Source organism: Antrostomus carolinensis, unplaced genomic scaffold (genome assembly GCF_000700745.2).
Source record: "Antrostomus carolinensis isolate BGI_N321 unplaced genomic scaffold, ASM70074v2 scaffold27077, whole genome shotgun sequence".
Taxonomy (NCBI): Eukaryota; Metazoa; Chordata; class Aves; order Caprimulgiformes; family Caprimulgidae; genus Antrostomus; species Antrostomus carolinensis.
This window is the reverse complement of record NW_010329895.1, coordinates 9,843-33,668: the sequence shown is the minus strand read 5'-3', so window position 1 is coordinate 33,668 and position 23,826 is coordinate 9,843. Positions and strand designations below refer to the sequence as shown.

The following is a 23,826-nucleotide window of genomic DNA, read 5'->3' as shown; positions in this document are numbered from 1 at the left end:
GGCGCCCGCCTGGTACCAACCCGGCATCACCACCCCGGTACCAACCCGGGCATCATGTCCACCCCCGGTACCAACCCGGGCACCATCCCTGCCCGGGGGTCCCCGCATCTGTTCCCGCACCCCCTCCCGTCACCACGCCCAAAGTCAGAGCTATGTCTCAGCAGCTGCTCCTCTCCACATCCCGCCGCCCCCGAACGCGGATGATCACAGAGCAACCTGCATCCAGCTCCCCCCTCTCCAGCCCCGCTCCGACAGCCCCTGTCCCTCAGCCAAAAGGGAGACCAGGTTCCCGGGGCTTCCGCCAAGTTTCTCAGCGCAGACCCTGCTCCTGTGCCTGTGTGCACTGACACCTGCATCCCCACCTCCATCACCTAACTTACCTGCACAAACTGCTTGTATTTAGGGTAGATTTGGTGCTATTGTATTTTTTCAGGACACGGAAAATTATTCATGGCAGAATATGTTGTTGGTAGAAATGAACCATTCAATCCATTCAATCAAGTGAGAAGCAGTACGGACCCTTGATTGGGTTTTGGTTTATAAAGACAGGCTGGGAAAGTTGCTGTTGAGTTGCAACAGGCTGAAGGTTGGACAAATGCTTTTCCCACTGCCTTTACTCATCCTTTACACATCCTTTCAGCATCATCCCATCACTTCTGGAAAACTAACTTCTAATCAATTCTTGCGGTTAACTGGAAGCAGGTAGGATCTCTTCCTTCAAGAACACGTCCTACAGCAGACCAGAACTTAAAGGAATTGGTTTCTTAATATGGTGCAGATATATAGTGCCCAAATTAATCATGTTGTAAACCTTTAACTATTTTATCTTTAATAATTGGCTCAGACCTATTTCTAAATACTTAGTGAAGCAAGGCTAAAAGGAAATTAAAGGAGGGGGAGAACAAAAACTGGGTTATTTTATATACCAAGGGGCACAGTGACTAAAGCCAAACCCAGCAAGTTCCAAGCACAGTCCACTCACCTCTCGTTAAAAAAAGGGTGGTTAGGACACTTGGTACTGTTCAGACCAAGCACTGAATGTCCAGACATGACTCAGTGCCGATTACAAAAGAGCGTCGTGTTAACTTTCTACACAGTGACCTGGCTTTCAGTGATTTCATTGTGTGATAACGCTTAGTTCACTGAAATAATAATTAAAAAGCAAAGAAAAAAGCCCTTTTAGACTGATTTTGCAATTGTCGTGCAAAAAGAAGCCAATAAAAACACCAGTTTTACTTTTAATTATAGAACTATAAAGGCTAATATTTTATTAACATAAGGTTGCAAATTAAAAGAATAATGCCAGAACTCCTTAATAATCTCCACTGTAAAAATGCAAAGACTTGTGCTTTAAACATCACCATAACATACTACAGGACTACGTCCTCCCTCCCCTGCCCCTCTCTCCCTTCTTCCAAGGACTACTGAGAAATACCTCATCGACGTATTTCCTCTGAAACTTCAATCAGCTATTCTAAAGCAGATACTCATCACAATCATTTTCAGCCTGAACAGTTTGTGTACCACACAAATAAAAAAAACAACTTTAAATGAGAAATATTCAGAAATTAACTACAGACATTACCATCTACATTGCAGATTTCACTTTTTACAGAGCAGTAGTTGAATGCAAGTATTTGATAAATCTGATCAAACATCCACAAATGCAGGTCTTCCAATTTTTTCTTACCCTATTTCCATTTTTTTTTTCTTAAAAAATAATCTTCAGCAGTCCACATACTGCCTAAAATATACCTAAGCACAGCTTTCCCTAGAGCTAAAAATTTTAACTTCACCATTCCAAAGCATCCTACGCCACAAGTTCTCACTGTATGACGGAACATCGCTTTAGAGGGGCTTATTTAAACTGGAATATATGCCAGTTTTAAATATTTTACTTCCTATAGGGATGTCTTTCTTGGAAAACCACAAATACTTCTGTCAAAATACTAATTTGAAAGAGGAAAGTTGGAAATATGGATGAACACCTACCATTGATGGTTCTCCTTCCACTATGACTTGAAATAATTTTTGTTTGCATTGATGTTTAAAAGCATAACCAAGCTCACTTTGTCTCTAGAAAAATGTTTGAAAATAAAAGTGAAATGTCATGAGACATGTATGCATGGGGCAGCACTGCTTACAACAGTAACTGCCTCACTTTCACATTTGGAGAGATGAAGAGTAGATTCTTCTGTAAACACATGATGCAGCATCATTACACGACCCAAGCCAGCCACGTCTGAAGGACAAGCTTGCCACAACTTACAGTGGACCCAGAAGGTAGCGTTGGCTTGCAGTACTCAAAGGCTTAGACCTGGTTTAGAGAACTAAGCTGTGGATTGTTTCTTCAGCAGAGGTTGGCTAGAACTTGAGTATGATTTGGTTTCCACATCTAGCAAAAAAAATGTGATTTATTAGGTTATTGCAGTGGACATTTTGGCAGAGAAAGCAGGCACGCTGAAGTATGCATCTGTTGTTTCCAAAAAAAGCCAAACAATTTCACTGGTCTGGTTTAGAGAACTGGCCTGAACTGCACAGAAGGCGGCGTTTAATTCAGACAGAGGACGGGGAGAAGGGCAGAAATAACACACCAAGGGCCACAAGGAATCTGCAACCAGCTTCGCTTCTTTGAGTTGAAGAAACTGTACCAGGGAAGTAATTTTGGAAAACTAACAGTACAATCCACCACGCTACAAAGACCTTCTCTTGCACAGCTCAGGAGCAGGATGCACTGCTAACATACTAAAAATTACATCCTTGTAATCCACTGGGTTCACAAGCTGTGAGCAAAGATTCAACAAACTCAAGAGGGAAAACTAGGACATTTTTGCTGTAAGCTTCATCTGGTCACAGTGGATTAGAGGAAATCCTTCAGCCAGCAAGAGAAGCAAATGCAATGGAAACTCCCGGCTCCCACCAGGCAGCCGCCACCACCCAGTGGGTACCAGGCACACGGACGCACGAACCAAAATGAAGACAAGCATCTCATTTTCAAGTTGATTTTTGTAAATGGAAAAAAATGTATAAAATCTATCCATACATTAACAGATACAGGAAGTTACACCATCTAGTTTACACCTAAAGTAACAGCAATCAGTCCATAATAAGAACAGGGGAAAAAAATTCCAACGTTGTAATTTGTCCCAAATTACAAATGTCACTAGACACAGAGGATGGCAGGGGGAGGATGTTGGCTGCTTCTTTTTGGTGTGTCAATAAAACTGGCTACCTTTCCTACTGCCAAAGCAATGAGACAATTTCAACAGACATATATTAGGAATACTTTTGAAATGCATCTGACTAGCATTAACACTGAATATTCAAAGATTCATAGTATTACAGTATAATGTTTGGATACTTTTGCCTTCAGGAAAGGGCAGTGGGCACTAGATATTATTCAAGAGAAATCCTGCACCCGTGGTAGAATTTACAGCATTGATTGAGTTAAAGATTTTTATTTCATGGTTTTTATCCATCCTGGAACACTTTAAATTTGTGTATCCTCAGCTCAGACATTTACAAAGCATGCAGAGACTGTTACTACTCAAGGAACATTTGGGAGGCTACAGAAAATGCGTTGGTGGGTATTGGTCTAATTTTAGTGAACTTGTGTCTACCATTACATGCAAGCCACACCTGGCAGTAGTTTTCCCCTCACACCTCCTTTTATTGGAGGCTCCAGAAGACAAGGCTTGAATGAATGGACATGGAAGCTCAGGTACCATTTTAAGGAATAAAATGAAACAACTACTAGCAGGGGCCAGCTTGTGGGAATGCCTGCCCTGCTACTGGTGTACCTGTGGGTGAACAGTGTCAGTCTAGGACTCAGAAAAAATGCCTGACTGAATTTTAAAGGAAAAGGGAGGCACCTTAAATCCTGAAAAGACAGACTTCCTGTGTTTGACAGGTGTATTCAATATGCACACACAAAGCAAGACAGTAAGCTGTGCTCATCATCCACCCAGAAAACTGCACCATTTTTCTGAACACAGAGAATATAAAACCCCTTTTCAAAATAACAACAATAACAAAAAATAATAATAATAAAGCAGAAGTGCAGAATCCAGACTGTTGGGTGGTCTTTGTTTAAAAAAAAAAACAAAAGAAAGAATAAAAGCTAATGCTGTAAAGACAGCTATTCCCTTTCAAAGCAAAGGCCACATAAAACTGTGTTGCTCAGTTTGGTTTTTACTTCATGCCACCTGTAAACACAAGACTGGATATTCAGTTTCTGGGAAGAAATGAAACCACTTTTACATCCAGAATAAAAGAAAGGCCCTCTGCTGCCTGGATCACAGATTACCCAGGAAAAGGTAGCTGGGAGAAGGCTTCCTCTTCTTGTATGCTCATTTCATTAGAAAGGTCGTATCCGAACAAAAGAGCTTTCAATAAAAGCACAAAATATTTCTTGATGTTATTTCTGCCCTCTGTCTCTAAAGTTTGCTACGGGGACTAACACTTTCCATTCCTCACCAACAGATACATCACCTTTTTGGCACCAAGGGTGGAATTTCTTCCTAATGTATAATTTTGCCTTATACAAAAGTCGATTGTCTAATCATGCAAATCCAACAGGATTCCAGAAAGTGACACAAGACAGCTCAACTCTCTGCAATCTACTCCCTAGTTTGTACACTGCCGTAGGAACCTCCCAGAGAACAGACTGTCATCCTTACTTAAATCTGACAGTGTATTTCACATACGGCATTTCAACCTCTCTTTCTGGGGGCAGAGAATCAAAATCCACGCCCTGATTCCATTGATTTTTCACTCTCAGAGCTCTGAAATGCATGGAGATTTCTTTGATTTGTTGAAGACGTCTTCACTGAACAGCCTGATTAGAGAAAAGCTTATTGATTCAATCAAATAGAAAATAAAGACAAAAACAGGTAGTGGTAGATTTCTCAATCTTTGCTCCTGTCCTTGAAGACTAGGGTAGAGTTTCATCACTACTGCATTTTTCCCAGCTGGATCTTCTTCCAGGCCTCTGATGCTGTGAAGATGCAGGAGTCGAGGATCCCAGCTACAGTAAATGTTCCTCCAATGATGGCACATATCTGAAATGTACAGAGAGAGGAAACAGGTCTGTCAGTGATGAGGGAAACTTTTACACAGCTTGAAACTGAGGGGAAGGATATTATTGCCTACTGCTCAGGTATTTTCTGGAAGCACAGTAAGAACTGGGTAACAGTACTGGGAATGTAATTACAGGACAATCATTCAGGAAAAACATTCCCTACAATGGAATAACTTAGTGGTATCCTGAACTCACCACAGCCCAAGCCAATCATAAATCCCAGCTCCTAGAAGCCTACAGCATGAATGCTCTTCCTTTCTGGGCTAAGCTCCCCCTAACAAAGCCTTCTAGAAGCTCTGTGTTGCTCATATGTTCCTACTACTGTTTTCTATTACAAATACCACAGCCTTGTAGTCTTTTCCCTATTTCACAAGATAGAGCATTTGCAAAGGGGCAAAAGACACTTAAATAGCATGTGAAGGACAGTGACTAACAGAGAAACCTAGCTACCAGTGACACCTACAGCTAAGTCTGTCTAACACTTTCCATTACAAGGGCTGCTTACAAAAGCCCTGCCAACTTAACTCTTTGTGTGCCAAAGTTTTCCATGCAAGATGTCTTGGGTTGAATTATTTAAACATCAGTAAAAACACATAATAATTTTCAAGCACAGAGTTAGGGAAAAAAAAATAATCTATTGATTAGCCTAACAGCCTACTTCAGTTCTCAAATGCTAGAAAAATGCTAAAGTATTCTGACATGTCAAACCAAAGGTACCTTGGATTGGAGCACCCAAAATCAGGGGGCACCAGTTATGGACTTTGCAACACACTGCTTCAATTCCCTTATCTATGAAATGGGGACAAAGGCAAACTTGCCTCCCAGGGAAACTGCGATGGAATACACATTTGAAGGGTTCAATACCATGACAATAACATCTCAGACTTCTTGTGGAAACATATGACTTGTGCTCAGGACCAGGTTAATGCAAACCACCTGCTAGTAACAAGGCAGAAGTCAAAAACCACAGGATGGGAAGAAACGCTGCTCACAGGGTACCACCCCAGCCCGAGCACTGCATAAGGCAGGGTTCACATGGAAAGTATGACACACAATAATGTAACCTAATAACATTTAAGAGTCAAGTTATAATTCCACAGGACCTGGCATTTCCTAACTCCCACATTTTTTACTTCATAACTGTGATGCCCTTTTAATTTGGTCTTTTACATTGTGTAGGATTAGGTGGCTCTGAGAATAAGAGACGCCAGGTCAGTGAGAGAGGGACAAGATACAGAGCTTATCTCCTGAAAAGAGCCTGCCTAGGAAAAGGGGGATTTTGCTGTGAGCTAGAAGACAAGAGAAAGAGAGAGAGGAACCCTAAATCAGCAAGCCAGTATAGCAGGGTATCAGGGAAATGCAATACAACTGCCATAGAAGGGAACCAGTGCCACACTTAGACTTACTGTGCCACGTCTCTTCTACACAGCACTACACCCCATGGGCAAAGTTACAGACAAAAGAGTAACATAGCAGCAGCATTCAGCTCAGTGGGGAGTTAGTGGCAACAGAACAAACAGTTCATTAATGGTGAGCAAAGGCAGCAAGAAATAAAGCACTGATTTACATGCATATTTATAACCAAGATATATGTGTTTAGTGGGCTCAGTGAAATGAGGAGCTGCAGTAAACCTGGCTTTTGCAGGACAGCTGGCATTCCAGCAGATAAAGGCTTCTAAAACCAGAGCACCAGCCTGAGGCAAAGTTAGTATTTTTAGAGAAGTCCAGCTCCTGCCCCCTGTGCCCCCCTCCTTGCTGTCCCTTTGAGCATGACGCAGGGTGACTTTTCAGGGAAAATGACCACAATGGAGTTGGGTTATTTCGGTCCAGAGCAGCTCAGCTGACAGGAGAGGTTACACCGCAAACAACAGAAAAACCATCCAACACTAAGATTTTGCATCATATGGCAGGAAAATCTGATTTCAGTGCAGCAGTGTAAGGGGGTGGGGAATAGAAAAAAAATATATATTCATCTGCACAGCTCTGTACTGCTGAGTGTTTATGAGTCACACACACCTGGCATTTGCTTGGAGCCTGCCTCCCAGCACGCACACAGCCCTCTTGTTCCGTTGCGACAAAAAAAAGGCAGCACCGGGGATGGTCTCTAGGTCAGCAAAAAAGCTGCACCGCTGTGTTCCTTTATCATCACGGTTCTAATACGTATGGAGAGTTGCTCCTCAGCAGCACTGAAGGAAGTTAGGCGTCAGGCACTTATTTATATTTAATGGAGTTTTATACTGGGAATGATCTGCATTTGCCTCCATGAAGTTATCATTTGACTCAGGCCCAACCATTAAAGGAAGAAGGAAAATAAATCTAGAGGTGTAATAATTACAGCAGGAAGAGACCATGCAATGTGGGGTACACACAAGGGTTTTGAACAGAATATGATTATAGGACAGTGGCTGGGATGCAGGCTGAAGTCTAAAGGAAAACATGAGTGGATGTGTAGGAGGAGGCAAGGCTGCAAGCTGTGGACCTCTGGGATGTCTTACAATCAAATTTACTTTTAAGGATAGAGGGGACCAGTAGGACTCCCAGGTAATTCTTAGTAAGGTAAGCTGCAGAGTCCCACCCAGAGATTTCTGGCTGACCTGCAGCACATCTTGTAGAATAACACTGTTTTGGCTTTAAAAATGGCACAGGATGGAGTCTATGATACCTGTCGGTAACAGGTCCCCATGGCTGAAATAATTCTCCCTGCAACCATTCCCCTTCCCATTATTTCCAGTTTAATTTCTTTCACATCTAGAGGGCAGACAAGTCCTCTCATATCAGGAGATTCTATTTTTTTCTTTGGATTTTGAATGCTTCAGCAGAATTTTGGCTTGTTTTCTGCCTGCTCTCCCCTCCCAGCCCCTACACTGACCTCATGATAAAAACTTCTTTCAGTTTGGCCACTTACAGGAACTCATACATTTTCAGCAGTGAAACATTCCCCCTTGCTCCATAGCCTCAACCATGAGGCCACGAATGGCTTCTCTTTATGGGGAGATGCCTTGATTTTAAGCAGTACAGTTTAACAGGCAAAACCTACTGTGCTTAACACTATGCCAAGTGTCTGTGCTTTAACTCCAGGATCCATGGCAAATTCACAGCACAGTGGTAGTAGCAGCACCAACCCACCAGCAATAAAAATTCTTATTTAGTACTGAATTTTTTGAAGCATGGCATGTCAAGAAAAATCTATGCTAAAGCAATGCCTTTTGTCCTGCACAGGATGCACCTCCCATGGTACAGAAAATTAGGATAATTCTTCATACCACAAAAACCCAAGGAGCAGGCATGAGTTAAAGTGGGTCTGTTGGGAACACAGAAGACCTGGGAACACTGCTATGGCACTATAATGTTGCTTTTAGCAGCACTGAATTTTTCTGGGGGCAAACTCATTACTAACAAAGAGCATCAGATCACCTTCCCAGCAGCAGAATGAGATTACTTTGGCTCTCTGCTGAACAGCCAACCCCCCATTCTCATCTGCTCTCTCTGCATGGGATTGTTCCTTCACAGTGTATTCTTCCCTCCAATACTGACACCGTTTACCCCCTAAAGTCTCTTTCACACCCACAGGACCCTCCCCTATCCCCAGGACATATTTAAATATACTGAAAGCCCCACAGGTGCCCTAATAAGCATATGTTCACTAAAAGGAGTTGCAGGTGACCCCCCCCCACCCCCCCAGCCCCTCTTGTGTTTTTTAAATTAAGCAGCTGCTGCTCAGAAAAGGCTGATGTTTTCCATGGCCAGCCCCATTCAGTAATGACTCCAGATGCCCCAGTGCAATCTCTGTCTGGACCTCAGCCCAGTGCTGATCATCACTAACTGGTCTCCAGAGCAACTGTGATGCAAAAGGCCATGCTGGAGATACAGGAAGGGGCTAAAGCAGTGGAAAGGACAACGGAACAGATCACGTCATCAAACAGGGCAAGGAAACCTAGAACAAAAGGTGTTTTGATCCTCTGCAGCACTGTTCCCCCCCTCCAACCTTTTCAATGTCACCTTGAATGCTGTAAAGCTTTTAAGTGTAGCACATACACAGCCAAGGCTGCCTTACTGTAAAATGTTCCTAGCCTGAATGAGAGCAAAAGCAGGTCACCCGTACCAGGGCCAGATGGTCCAGACTGATAGCCACAAAATAGCATCTGTAACAAGGATCTGCCTCTAAGTCAGCCACGTCTGACAAGGGTCTGGCACACCTGTCTGATGCACTGCACAACAGCTACTGCAGATATCAGTGCCATCCACACGTTTCCATAGGAAGGACACTCAATTGGAATGGCCCCAAGTGAGCTGCTTGAGACTATAGCCATTTATAAGACCAAAGAAAGTAGACAAAAATAAATTGTAAGCCTCTTCTTCAGCAGTCTAGCAGCCAGTATATGCCTGGCTAACTTTACAGACAGGATGGGGCAAAATTCTAACTGGAGCCATCTCAAATCCAAAAGGTCATTGTGGTAAGCAGTGAGGAAAGTATCTTCTGTGGACTCCTAATGTAAACTCTGAAGCACGGTATCAAATTCAACAAAGATGCTATTTATATGCATACAATGGCATATCAGCAGTAAATCAATGCTAGCAACAGACATGGCAACAGATAATGTCAGCTATCAATCATTTCCAAACACTGTTTCCTGATAAAAACACCTCTACACCCTCACCCCCAACATGATGTGTAAGAAACCTATGAGAGTATATTGTTAGAGAAAGAAGTAGAGGCAGTATGAGACGCCAAGTCATAAAATGCTGATGTTTGACCTTTTTTAGGATTATATTTTGAAACCAAATAGACATGCTAAGAAAAGAAGGTTTTAAACCACAATATTTAGATTTTGCTTCAAGTCCCTTTCTCTTGGTATTTGTGTATCCTAGAGATGACATGCATTTCTAAAGTTCAGTGAAGGGAACTTGGTGTTTATCAGAAGCTGCAAAATCAAAATCTTTAAGTGCAACACAGCCACACTGTTTATGTTACTTCCAATTAAAATATTCAAACAGTTTCAAAATCAAAATCCGAGGTCTTCATTATAGTCAATTTATCAACCACTTCACATTCTACCATGCCTCACTGGCACAGCAGACTGCAGCTTAAATTTTAAGCCAACTCCCTCAGGACCCTTTTTTAAAGTTCTGGAAGATCTTTAAATAGCTCTTTGCCTAATTAGCCATTTGGACAGTACAACTTTGTTACAGATGCCAAGATCAGTACTGCAGGATGTTATCTGGATAGATCAAAACATAATTCGTCAGGAAAATATCTCTGGAATTTGATAATGCAGCTCTTCTCCACTTTTACCCAGGAGTAAATGCCTGGAACTGGCATACCCATACTAAGCCAAGCAGCAGCACTGAGTAAAACAACTACCCTCCATTCTCTGCAAGTTAGATCTCATTATCAGAGAGACGGTTTATTGCAGCATCCTTTACTGCATACCACATTAGCTTTACTTCCAAGTTTCTGACATGCTGCAATAGTGCCCATCCTGCCTAGACAGAGTTTGGCACTTCTTGGATAGGATAATTTTCTTTCTTCTTGTGCCTAGCTATTAAATCAAATTGTCAGACGTAGGGCTTACCAGTTACCTCACTTACACTTCAGTACAATTGCAGTGATGTACTTACTGTTTAATTTCAAGCATGTCACAATGCCCTGAAGCAGAAACTCAACTCTTCTGGACAAGAAAGTCTCAGAAGAGAAACGAAAGGCAGGCAGGAGAAGGGAGAATTAGAGGTTTAGAGTAACTCACCGATGTGATAAATCTGTACAAAGGCTGTCGCCTCTCTGTGTATTTCACTGTGATGGGGCTCAAATCGTAACGAAACCAGATAGCTGGAATAATGCGGCCAGTGTGACTGTAGGCTACATACTCCTAGAAAAGAAAGTGGGGGAAAAACAGCAGAAAATGTGAGCAATCTCATTCCAGATAGAGTGTCTGCAATACAACTGCCTCTGTGGATCTGGCCCTTACTCCATTGTTTGATACTAATGATCAGACCAAAAGAAGCAAACAGTTAATTCCTGTATGACTGCCCACTCCCCATCCTTATCAAACAGGAAAATGAGTTCTTTACAGTCTGATAACGATACAGCTGGGAACAGAGAGTGATGGTGCTTACTCTCACCTTCATTCAAAGTCAATTAAGTAAACGGAAAGGCTGACACTGATTTCTCTAGCTTAGATCTGCTCTATTTAAACACAAGCAGTCTCTAAGTGATTGCAGGTAAAGTTTTTGTACTGTCAATATGTAAACAGTATACTGGGATATTAACCAAACAAATAGAATTTAAATAGTGAGAATGTGAAAATCCCTTCTTGTCAATGCACTCAGAACAGCAAGCAGCAGCTCCTGTCTGTGAGGCGCCCTTCGCATTGGGACCGACAATGTGAATGCTCTGCCCACTCAGCATGAACCATGTAGAATCAGTGCTTAAAAATCATGCTGAAAGCCAAAATGAAACTATACAGAAAAATATTCTCAGAATTTCAAAAAATATTCCAAGCTGGTTCAGGAGAGACATCTTCAGATTGCCAGTGACAATCTCCTTTAGCCCATTTCTTTAATAACAGGTACCCTGCAATCAATCAGCCGCAGGACAACACCCCAACAAGACATACCACACAATGCCAAAGTAGAACAGATACTAACACCAGCTTAGTATCAGAAGTCACATATTTTTGAGCTAATATTTCTTCTGTGCTCTCAGTGGAAATATATGTAAATTTTCAAGGATCAGGACATTTATATTGACAGACTGAAGAAATATCAAAGAAAAGCAGGCTGAGGACTCAGTAATCCAATGAGAGCCATCGGCACCGGCATGGCACACACCACCTCTTTACCCAGCTGCTGCTCTTCCCTTCTTTAGGCCTATGACATGCCTGCCAACTCAGATGACCTCTTCTCTTCTAATTCTCCTTCGTACAGAGGTAAAGACAACCTCAAATAATTTATTAAGACAAAGAAAGGACAAGCAACAGGACACCCATAAGCACGATACGAAAAAGATAATTTTACTCTCCGTGAGCTCAGAGGGAGCTAGTGAAATAGCAACTATCACCTCCACTAATCTCATACAAATCCCAAATTTCCCTCTATTTAGATTTTTTTCCATGGATGACAAAAGAAGCAGAGTATGGTTGAAGTCCCTAGTCATAATATTTTCAGGGCTCTTATTGTAGAAATTCTGCTGCATATCTTGGGACAGCGGCTATTTGGGGAAGTGAGGAAACAGAGGGTCTAGGAAAAAAGGGAGAAGAGACAGACAGTCCACACTTGAAGACTCGATTCATCTCTTCATACTAATCAATCTGTGCCAGACTATCCCAATGGCTTCTGATCTCTGTTTCCCACTGATCAGTATGGGATTTAAGGACTAAAGTACCAATAACAGAATATTTATTTTTAATGAGAAGAAAACGCAGAGGTAGCACTGTTCCCTCTGCACTTAAGTTTTGATAGAGCTGACCTCATTTTTTCCTTCCTCTCGCCTTTTCCCCATCAGCAATCCTGCCCTAATGAGTCAGTCTTGGCCGAATGCCCCAATTTGCAACCATGCTCACATAAGTGTCAAAAGCTCTTGCTGTCTATTTTCCAAATTACTTTCAGAACTTGCGTAGCAAGAGTGTTATCAGAACAACAGTTGTGACATTAAGCAGAACAAATACATTGTAATCTGAATCGAGGGAGACATCCAAATCATCGGGACACACTGTACAAGCAAGCCCAAAAGTCACTAGACAGGAACATTAATCTGAGAATTTGTCCACGATAGTGCGTGCTTGATTCTCAGTTATGGCAAAACAGAAGTAATTAGATATTATAAACAGATTCTGGACTTTCATTTGGCACCTGACTGGCAAATAATTTCAAATTGAAAGAGGCTTTTTTACCTTAAAAAGTAAATAGTTGTGGGTTTTCTTAAGTTCAAGAAATTGTATTATTAAAATACAAATATCTTCGTGTTTAATATACATTAATTTTAGAATTATAAATTACAGTAACTATCATAATCCACTATAATAAAGCAGGCAGTGTGAAATAGTTAGTACATATCTGCTGCTGCAGGTTCAGTGGCTTAACATCCAAAATCAACATTTTTAAAAAGCCAAAAACTCTGATAACTTATTTGTATGATGCATCCATCACAATTGAGACTGTTTTATTAATAAAATCATGTGTAATTGCTGTTTTGTATGTTCAGTTGAATTGTAGTTTCCATTCAGATGCATTTTGACACAAATCAGAAGAGCTCCTGCAGCATATTATAACCTTCCACACAATTTGTAGAAATCTAGAGCAGTTAAACTGACACATGAAAAAGTCAGGAATAAGAATACCTTTCTCTGGAGTTACAGAAATAGCACCACCTGCTCTGACAAGCAGTCACAATCCCAAGCCCTGGTAAATGCCAACACCAGGAGCAAGAGGGAGGCCCACTCTGAAGAGCTTCAGTTCCTCCTTCTCCCAGCAGAGGCTACTGCTCACCTACAAACAGCACACGGCTGTGCTCTGCACACAGCTGCAGAGCAGAGGAGCAAGCGGAGGAGGAATGATGACTGAAGATCCTCCATGCATCCACTGGGCTGCAATAAGGAGCTTCTCTGAGAACTACCTGCTGCTTTACCTTATTTGCTACAGTATATTGGTACGAGTACCGCTGCTTGCCGCCCATGTCTTCGTACACCGTCGGGACTATCTTCAAGATGTAATCATGAGATGCAAGAGCTGCGGTCAGGAAAGGAAAGGAAAGTATACGTTAACATTGAGAGAAAGGACTCACAGCCCACACAATATTTCAAAGTAAATGTGCAAAATAAACTAAAACAAGTCAGTCAGAAAAGGTATCTCCCTCCTCCTTTTGTCATGTCTTGTGACTAAGTGTCAATTTCACACTCCACATTTATGTCCTTCGTACAAAACTCTGAGAGGCAGTTGGATGCCAACAGAATCTGCCTACCATTCTAAGACTTCTGTAGTACCACAACCCAAGGACATGAGTCTGGGTCACTTTAACCTTCCTAACTGTTTGCAGCTACAAATTATAAGACTTAGCAGTACCACAAAAAGCTGTCCTGGTTAAATCAAGAACTAGCTAAGGTTAGAGCTACAGCTCACTGAGCTTCTTTTGACAGAAAAAGCTGAGACATCACAGCCTGTGTAGTCCCATTTCTTGTGCACCCATCTTTCTTTCTTTCTCTTCTTCCTTCTCCTACAGCTGTTTAACAATTAATAATTTTTTTTTTTTTGCATTATTTAAATGGCTTGTGCCATTTTTTGTGTCTGCTGAAACAGTTCTAAAACAGAATTCTAAATGATTTCTCTACAGGATCTTTTGGCCAAGTGTAACACAATGACATTTGTCACCTAGAGAAAAAAAAAAAAACAAAACAAACACTACCACAATTGTCTAGCTTCAGGAACAGTCATATAAATTCTGTTCCAAGAAGTGGACAAGACTGATATCCTGCGGGAGCCTGAACACTTGAAGGAGAAAAATTATGCTGAATTATATCATGCACTGGAAATTTCTTTTTGTGCTGCTGGTCATAAAGAAGGGCAATGAAAATGTCTAACCTTCCAGACACAGGGTAGAACTTAAGGTAAGAGCTAACTTGCAACACAGAACAATGAGAAGTTCTGGTGGTGGTGGTGACAGGAGCAAAGGGAAGCTATAGGAATAAGATATGGACAAAAAACACAGTAATTCTGAGTCAGTCGTAACAGAGCTGGAGACAATATCCAGGTTGCAGAAGGGCTGTAAAGGAGCTTTTGAGCTAAGCCTTCTATATGGCACTGGAGAAAATGGAAATGTCAGTCAGCAACATCTGGATCATTTTGGTTAAAGAGGCAAATTAAAGACTTCTGGATACACCAGTGTTGCATGAATGGCCCTGTTCTCTCTCCTGCAGAGAGTGGCTACGACCTGTAATCACCAAGAATACATACGATTTGAGCTGAGTTTGTCTGCTCCCTCCAAGGCATTGAATGCTCCATGAACGTTATGGACCTGGAAAGCAAAAAGATGTATGAAGAAACTATGCTCTGACTTGGTACTCTTGATTTTTCCTTCCCTATCCTAGCCTGTAACAACGAGATGAGGCTGACTCAACCTTTCCAAAAACAAAGCCTCAACCCAGTAAAAGATGACTTGAAATATCTTTCAGTGACCATCACCACAGAGGTTGGCTCCAAGTAAAGAAGTTGATTTCACAATGTCTTACAAGATGAAACTCCAAAACCACTCCAAAGCTAAAGGAATTGCAGCTGGAAGAGGCCAGTTGTGAAATTTCATTGTGAGATATTTCCTAACAGCTTTGCATAGTTAACTGTGAAATTCATTTATCAGACTGAAAGAGAAATAAATGGGAGTCATATTCAGGTTAAAACTCAAAGAGTTCTCCTGTAAAGACAGCTCATGTCAGAGCAGTTGGGCTTGTACAGTTTTAACTCACTGGCCCAGCTTTCACATCACGCACACTATGCTCTTGGAGATGGGAAGGCCACATGCCAACAGTGCCATCCATTCAGCTTTTTCTGCAGCTGGTCTCAGGCATGTAAGTATCTGTTTGCCCAGAATAACAGGATTTCCACCCCATGACTTCCACATACTATGATCTGGAGTCTGATGTCCGCCAACAGAATAATCAGTTTGTGAACTCTCTAGACAGGGAAACAGCTGTAGATTAGAGGTTGCATCATTCACATGATGTGCAGTAAGCTATACAGAAAGGACAAATAACTCCACAACCTAGAAGTTCCTGACCTTAAGCAAGACAACAGGGAAGAAGAGTTTGGAAGAAGTATTTGGTCATGGGTGTGACAGAGTTTCACCTCACTAACAGGGCAATGCAATTTCCTTCCCAGACCCTCTCAAGAACTGATAGCACGTGGTTGTATTGGTCTTATCCTAATGGCTATTTCTCTATTCTAAATGCCACAGAATGGATGACGGTTTGGAGGAAGCAGCAACTGAACCCATTTCTTTCCTGAGGAATAAAATTCTAGAGAGACAACATCATCAGCACGTTCAGCTGGCAAGGTGCTGGTAACAAGCACAGAGCAAAAGCAACATCTGAACCTTCTACAGTGCCTTCAGTCTGCTGGCATTTCAAGTATTTTACACAACAGCAACCATTTCCAAACTACACATGCAGACTGTAGATATTCTTTACTCATTGTAAAAAGCATATGAAGAAAGAAAAGCCCCTGGACTGGGCTACAGTCTTATGTTTCATTCTTTATACAGCTGAGAAGTAAGTCTCTTACAGCAGCGTATCTGGGCCAGAGACTTTAAGGTCCACTTCAAACACTCTAACAGTAAATATTTGAGTGGTTGCTTAGCAAACAACTGTATCTATCCTGTGAGGTACCTGTATATTTGTTCTTGTCCTTAGCTCCCCAGCATCCACACTTCTGTTTATATGTAAAGTTGTCTGCTCTGCATCTCTCTACATAGCAAGTTTGCAAAGCTGTGAGTTACAGGGCTTCCACATAGACAAAGCCACCAGACATCTCCACAACTGCCTGTTTCTGTGCCATCAGGTCCTTTGGTGCATTTGCCTCTCTTGTCTTTGTAACATGGATGGCATTTGTAGTTCCCAATCTGATGTTTTACCATTATCTTCTTCGTGGAATATTCTGGACTCCCATTACAATACTTGCTGTCCATATACTGCTAATTAATCTCTGCTCTACAAAGTGCACAGGTGTGTTCCTTGGGGGAACATACTTGTTTGTACCTTGTTAAATACCTGGAGGGACTTCAACAAGCAGTAAGCTTTTGGCCACAGTAACAAAATTGCTTTGCAACAGAGAATTTAAACAAGCCTGTTTAGCCAGACGTTCTCAGGACTGCACTGCACTACCAAGGCCAAATCTAGTGCTTGGACTAATGGCAAAGGAGCCTGGTCAGTGGTTTAACAGTGACACCACTTTATTCTCCTGCAACATGGACCTCAAAAAAATGCCTGTCAGGGTCTTTAACACCCTAGGCTTTAACCTCTAGAAACACACACAAAGACATAGAACTAGACATATAACTCAGGCAGAGTCCAAGAGCAGGTTAAAATAACTTCCAACTTTGCAACTACCAAGGAAAAATAAGACCTTTCACAAAGGTTAAAACCAGTATTATTCAACACCATGATCAAGCAGTCAAGAGAATTATATGACTAAAAATGTATAATCTCCTACATTCCTCATCTCTTTCTCTATGAGATTATCTGACATGCATGAATCATGGAATGGTTAGGGTTGGAAAGGACTTTAAAGATCATCTAGTTCCAACCTCCCGATCAGGAGCAGGCCCCCCTTCCACTAGACCAGGTTGCTCAAAGCCTCACCCAACCTGGCCTTAAACACTTTCAGGGAGGGGGCATCTACAGCTTCTCTGGGCAACCTGGGCCAGTGTCTCATCACCCTCACAGCAAAGAATTTCTTCCTTATATCTAATCTAAACCTACCCTCTTCCAGTTCAAAGTCATTACCCCTTGTTCTATCACTACGTGCCCTTATTAAAATCCCTCCCCAGGCTTCTTGTAGGCCCCCTTCAGGTACTGGAAGGCTGCTCTAAGATCTCCCTGGAGCCTTCTCTTTTCCAGGCTGAACAGCCCCAACTCTTTCAGCCTGTCCTCACAGGAGAGCTGCTCCAGCCCTCTGGTCATCCTTGTGGCCTCCTCTGGACTTGCTCCAGTAGCTCCATGTCCTTCTGATGTTGGGGGCCTCAGAGCTGAATGCAGTACTCCAGGTGGGGGTCTCATGAGAGTGGATAGAGAGGCAGAATCACCTCCCTTGGTGTGGATTTTGGTCTCATCTACATGAAGGAAAAATCTACAAAAACTATTCCACTATTGTGCATGAAGTACTGTTGAAGAATTGAAACTCATTCAATGCCAGAAGAGATTCAAATCTCTATTTCAAACAGAGTGTTTTTTTCTGGAGAACACAGTGTGTACCTTAGTGGATCGTTCCGGCTGAGCTGGTAACAACCTACAAAGAACTAACTCCCAGCACATGACACCAGTGAATGAGAAGCTCCTCATCCCCTTTAAGACATGAGCATATATTACACCAAGGCAGGTGGAGATAATCCAAAATATTCAAAGCTGTATCTAGATAGATTTAAAGCTCTCCGTACTTGCTGGCTCTCAACACTGCTAGCTAAGTCTTGGTAGCATCTGTTTAGTAAACATATCCTTCTTTAATTTGTGCTGTTGAACTCGTGTTTGCCTACAGAATCAGCAGCACCTACACACTCCATTCTTGTGTATGATATGATGAGTAGTTATTTTGAGCTTTGAAAATACTAATCAGAACTCGTCCAAATCATGAGCCAACTACGTGTTTGCTAGACAGGTTTCTCACCACTAGAACTGAAAATGCTTGCTCCTTTGCCCCCAACTGTCCAGGCTTCTCATCTCATTCATGCTGATTCACACTTCAGGTCCATTACTCAAAGACTCCATGATAAAACAATGGGAATGCTACCTTAGAGCACTGATTTCCCACGCAAACTGCAGAAGTCCCTATTAGCACTTAGCTAATATTTTTCATAATCTCAGTGTGTTTTACAGACATTAAGCCAAGCTTATTTATATGCTAATATTTCAGCGTTCCCACACAAGATATTTCCTAAAAGAAGCCGGGAGCAGAGTCAGAAGACTACAAAGCAACGCTTAGACTTGTTAGCATGAAAAAGAGTTTTGGAAGTGGGTGTACAAGAAGCAGACTAATGAGACGTCTGTGCTGAGGAAAGAAGATTACAGAGTGACTATGGGTAAGCAATGTTTAGGGTGAGTCGCAAACTGGGTGTGCACATATATAACTCCCACCTATGATGCTAGCTCCTTGGAAGTAGGCTAGAGAAGTGCTGTAATCTGTCCTTATTGAGAAATCAGGAATTATTACATAACTTGCAACACCTGGTGAAACTCTATCCACTGGGCAAGTGCACACGTTCAGCTTCTTCCCAGCAGGGAACTGGCAGTTCTAAGTCTAACCTGTGTTTCATAGAAGAAATTTGACTAATAGGTGTCTGCTATACAAGTACAGTGAAGTGAATTAAAAAAAAAAACTTGACTGGTGCCATGGTAAAGACAGTAGCGTTCATCTCCCCTTAGCATACTCTGCAAAGGCAGTCAAGATTTGTTTGCTGTATTAATAATGAAAACACTACTGCATAGGATTTTGCAAAGCCATGAACCCTCATTTCTACTCTCTGCAGGAAGACAGCCACATGGTTTTCCAAAAGCACTTTCAATTTCACATTAAAACCGCAACGTTACTGCATTACTGAATACTGCTCCTTCCTGAAGTGGTGGCATGTAACCTGTTTGCAAACTCTTCTGAACTGAGCGTACACTGCATGAAAGCAAAGGATGGGTTTGCTTACCCAGACAGTCCTTTCTTATGTCCTCCCCACAGTGGTTTTATGGAAGGAACATGTACAAAGTGTCTAATATTAAAGTCACCCTCATTGCATTTATTCTTCTAGAGCCAGGGAATTTTCAGGGAAGAGAACTCACCTGTAACTTGTCCCCAAATGAGAGCTTGTGGATGATGTGAGTCATGTCAGGGTTCTGAGGCTGCGCAGTGGCACTGTGCGTTGACACGTGAAAGTTACCAGGGACCTAAAATTAGTCCAGACAAGGAAGACAGGATTTCACATTTTATCCCTCAAGGCATTGCTAGGCTCTGTGATATAAAGTGGAAATGCCTGGATCCATCCAGCCTGGCAGGCTGTGTCTACTTAGCAGTGGACAACCTCTGGCATGTGAGAGAAAGGCTCTGAAATACCTTCCTGCACTTGACCAACACCACCATACTGCATATGGAGTGGAGATCGGTTACATCCCACAGCCCAAGACTCTGGCAGCCTCACATTGCTACTGCTGCTGACTAGGAGGTGATGAGTGGATCACTCCCAACTTTAGGGATTCCTAACACTTAAGGCTATGTCTTTCAAACCCATTAAAATAAGATTCATGTCTTTGACAGGCAACAAACGTTGCTTAACGTTTTACTCCCACATCTCGCATTTGTAAATGAGCCCACTGCTGCAGAACAACCCAAGAAAGCTGTGGATATACTTTTGTTGTTATATCAGTCATGAGCAACCTTACTTTTGAGAAGATTGTGCATAAGTTTTATACAAAAAGAGAAAAAACCCCACCAAATATTTTGTCACTTCCTATACAAACTAAGCTAGACCTTCAGCTTCCAGCCCTTCCAAGGACAATAGCCCTTCCAAGGACAGGATTTTCTGGTTTTAATGTTTTAAACAGAGGGAAATTCAAAGTTCTGAAAAATACATATTTCACCTAAGGACTCAGTTCCAATACAAAAAATGAGCACTGGTGTCATTCTGATGGGATCACTCTAGCATGCACACACTTTTCAGGTCACTAGCCCTACTCTGTGAAGCCTTTCAGCAGATTAAGCTCAAACACCATTACGGAAGGTGTAAGAATTTTTTTCCTAGTGAGAAAAGGTTGGGAAATTAAGCAGTCTTAATTTGCAAACCCTTTGGCAACACGGAGGAGCAATGTGATGTGGCCTAAGACAAGAGTGGGAGGATGGTTATACTGGTGCCCATTGTGCTCTCTGCAGACACCTCACCAGCAGGGCCATGGGAGGCCACATGCCGGTTCCATGTGCTTTCAGGAAAGCTAATTGAAATGACTTGAGGAACAGCAGTGCACTCCTGGGAACGCTTTCAGGTGCAGACACAAGCTGTGTCATAAACAAGTTCAGTAAACAGGGTGGCAGACTCTGCAGTAAAAAGTACACACAATCATCTCACTGTTACCTTGTCCTCCCTCTCCAGGTTTGAGAGTAACACCCAAGTGGAACTCTTGGTCAAGTTTCAAAGCCTGGCCATGTCCCGCTCCAGACAGCAGCTCAGACAGAAGCCTGTACAATTTCTGCCAAAGGACTGAAGGCTTCCAGATTATACACGAGAGGTTCAGGTTTTCAGAGTCAGAAGTCCTGGGGCAGGTCCCCTACCTCTGACAGCAGTCCCAACCACTATATGAAACAACACAGTTAGCAGATTTTTACAGGTTAAGCAGTGAAGGGAGCTCCTCACTGCCACATAGACCAACTCCCTTGTGAGTTGCTTTAGTGAGGAGAACACATCACATCTACCAGACAAAACCCCAAGAATTTCAGCTCTGTGCTTTGGGAATTAACAGAACAAGAACCACCTTTCAAGAAGCCCCTTCCCAGTTTTGTGGACTATCAGCTGCCAGTAATCTTGGTGGCTTAGAGGCGAGGAAAGAAACATCCTCTTTCTAAGTCCCTAATCCTTCCCATGCCACAGAATCAGAAAGACGTTCTGCCTGTTATTTTTAGATGCGATTTAACATGACCTGGGAGGAAAAGAAGGAAGTAGGATTTTGTAGCCTGTGGTACATGAGGAGGCGTGAATAAAGGGTGTGCCCTTCTTAGGACATCAGTGGGCCCCACCACTGCCTCCCCCACCCCAGCTAGTCATCTCCAGCATTACATAGCAAGATTATTCAACTCTGAACACACCCATCCCAGAGAGGAGCCTCCTCCAGGCCTGGATTTTCATTCTTTAGGACAGAATCGGAGCATCTCCACAAAGCATGCGCAGGGGCCACGTGCATGTATTCCAAACATCTCAGCACGGAGCTGCTTCTGTTATGCTGGCACCCTCTAGTAGGGAACATTCCTGTCATTCTGCGGCTCTCAGAACAAAAGAGCACTTGGATAGAGACATTGCCAAAGACCTCTGCGCAGTGAGTCACATTTTGGAGGTGCAAAAGTCATGACGAGTAAACACAGAAGCCATTTGGCATTTGTAGGGAGTTCATACATCCCCTACACACCAGGCTGCTGCACTGAAAGAGACAGCACTGGCCACAACACAGAGCTGCCTTCTGCTGTTCAGCAATGCTATCTCAATTACCTGTTTTAGAGAACGAAGAAAAATCCTGATCTAACACATTTTCTGTGGGTTTAACTACGCAGCCACCACTGCTCACAGTGTTCCGTGGTACCGAGAGACTTAAACTTATCACTGATTAGGGATATGAATGTACATTCTACAGGAGAGACACCAACACACAGATCTTCACGAGCATTTTACAAACAGATCTTGCTAGCATTTCCCCAGCCAGCACACACTCACCAACTGTCGTGCCTACTCACCTTGTTGATGCTGAAATGGCCCTCAAACCTGCAGCCATCCCCATTATTGAGAGGTATCTTCATCGAGTTGTCAATATGACCCACTTCGTGCCTTCCCATTTCATCTTGGATGTCTAGTCCAACTACTGCATGGGTGGGAGGGAAGGAGACAAAAATCAAAACAAAAGAAATAACAGGAAGGTTGCATAGGAAACGCATGCACTGCTTTTACTGGGAAAAAATCCACATCTTTTTTCCTGACATTTGACTAAACTGTGCTAGTAACGTCATTTGTCAAATATTGTTATACCAGCTCTTCAGAAAGAACTTCGTAACCAAACTTTTCAGACTGCCTATTTGATGCAAATATGCCAACTGTGCTAGTAACGTCATTTGTCAAATATTAATTGTTATACCAGCTCTTCAGAAAGCACTTCGTAACCAAACTTTTCAGGCTGCCTATTTGATGCAAATATGCTTCCCACACCCTGCCAGCTGACTGCAATCTCAGTTACACAAATAGAAAAACTTCAGGTGGACAAGGCAGGTGATTTGTGAAAAGCCAACAACTTGTTAGTGCATTGAGAGTTATAAATGAAACTTGGGAGGTTTCTTGCTCCCAGAGACAGAAAAGTCACTATGAAGAAAGGAAACAAGATTTAGAAAGAGGCCAGCAGGGGAGGTCAGCTACTACATGGGGCTGCAGAGTGAGCACAGGGTCCAAGAAAACAGGTGTCCTGGCCTGTAAAGGCTGATGGGGTACTGGCAAAGGCTGCAGCTACTTGATCTCCATCCACCCTGTTGCAGAAGAGCTACTGTACCAGTTTGGGCCCATTTCAAGTATTACTTAAAACATAAAGAAAAACTGGTCAGTGAAAAGGGGTACTCACATTCACAATGCAGATTTGGCAAACTGATGTTCAGGTTCACTTCTATTTTACCTCCGCTGTCTTTGTCTGGGTCATCCACATAGAGCTCGTTAACTCTGGAGGACAGAAAACACAGGTAGGTTAAGGCACATAGCTACTTTCCACAGGAAAAAAACAACTTGCATGGGAAGAGAAGAAAGGAGACTTTGAAGCAGGGGGTTTGACTGTGTGACAGCTGCAAGAGTTACAAGACAGAGAGCAGGAAAAGCCCTCCGCAACTGCATGGGTGCAAATCACAATATAGTTTTACTTCTTGCTTGGCAAGTGCACAAGACTTTGAAGTCCTTTGCACCCACAGAAAACAAAACTCCTGCTCTGATTTATGCTTCCTGCCCCCTTTCCTAATCTGAGTTTCCAGAGGTGATACAAAACAAAAGCCTAATGTTGAAGAGGTGGCAAGCTAGTGTGCTAGCCCGCCACATACCTAGGCCATTACGCCTTTTAGGAAAGAGGGAAGCGTGTGCTTTTTGATTTGTTTCAATAGTTTTAGAGAAATAGTTTTAGAGAAAGGCCTCTCTCAAATATCCCACAGGAAAGCTTATTTGTGTAACTAACTGCCATTCGTTACTGCCACCCAGTTGACAGAGCAGTGGCAAGAGAAGGCAGCATGGCATACTTGTATCTCCCTCCTTAATATCTCATTTCAATCTATCAATGATAACCACA

The 23,826-nt window shown here is 42.5% G+C and overlaps 1 protein-coding gene across 1 annotated transcript; it reads right to left on the bottom strand.

The window, feature by feature from the left end:
• Positions 1 to 4,068: 4,068 nt before the first annotated feature.
• Positions 4,069 to 23,216, bottom strand: ERGIC1 (endoplasmic reticulum-golgi intermediate compartment 1; the record flags this gene model as incomplete). Its single annotated transcript, XM_010172760.1, has 7 exons — positions 4,069 to 5,060; positions 10,825 to 10,947; positions 13,704 to 13,804; positions 15,026 to 15,086; positions 19,603 to 19,707; positions 22,253 to 22,377; positions 23,122 to 23,216. Coding segments are annotated over 7 exons (718 nt in total), but the record flags the coding sequence as incomplete, so codon positions are not given.
• Positions 23,217 to 23,826: the final 610 nt, after the last annotated feature.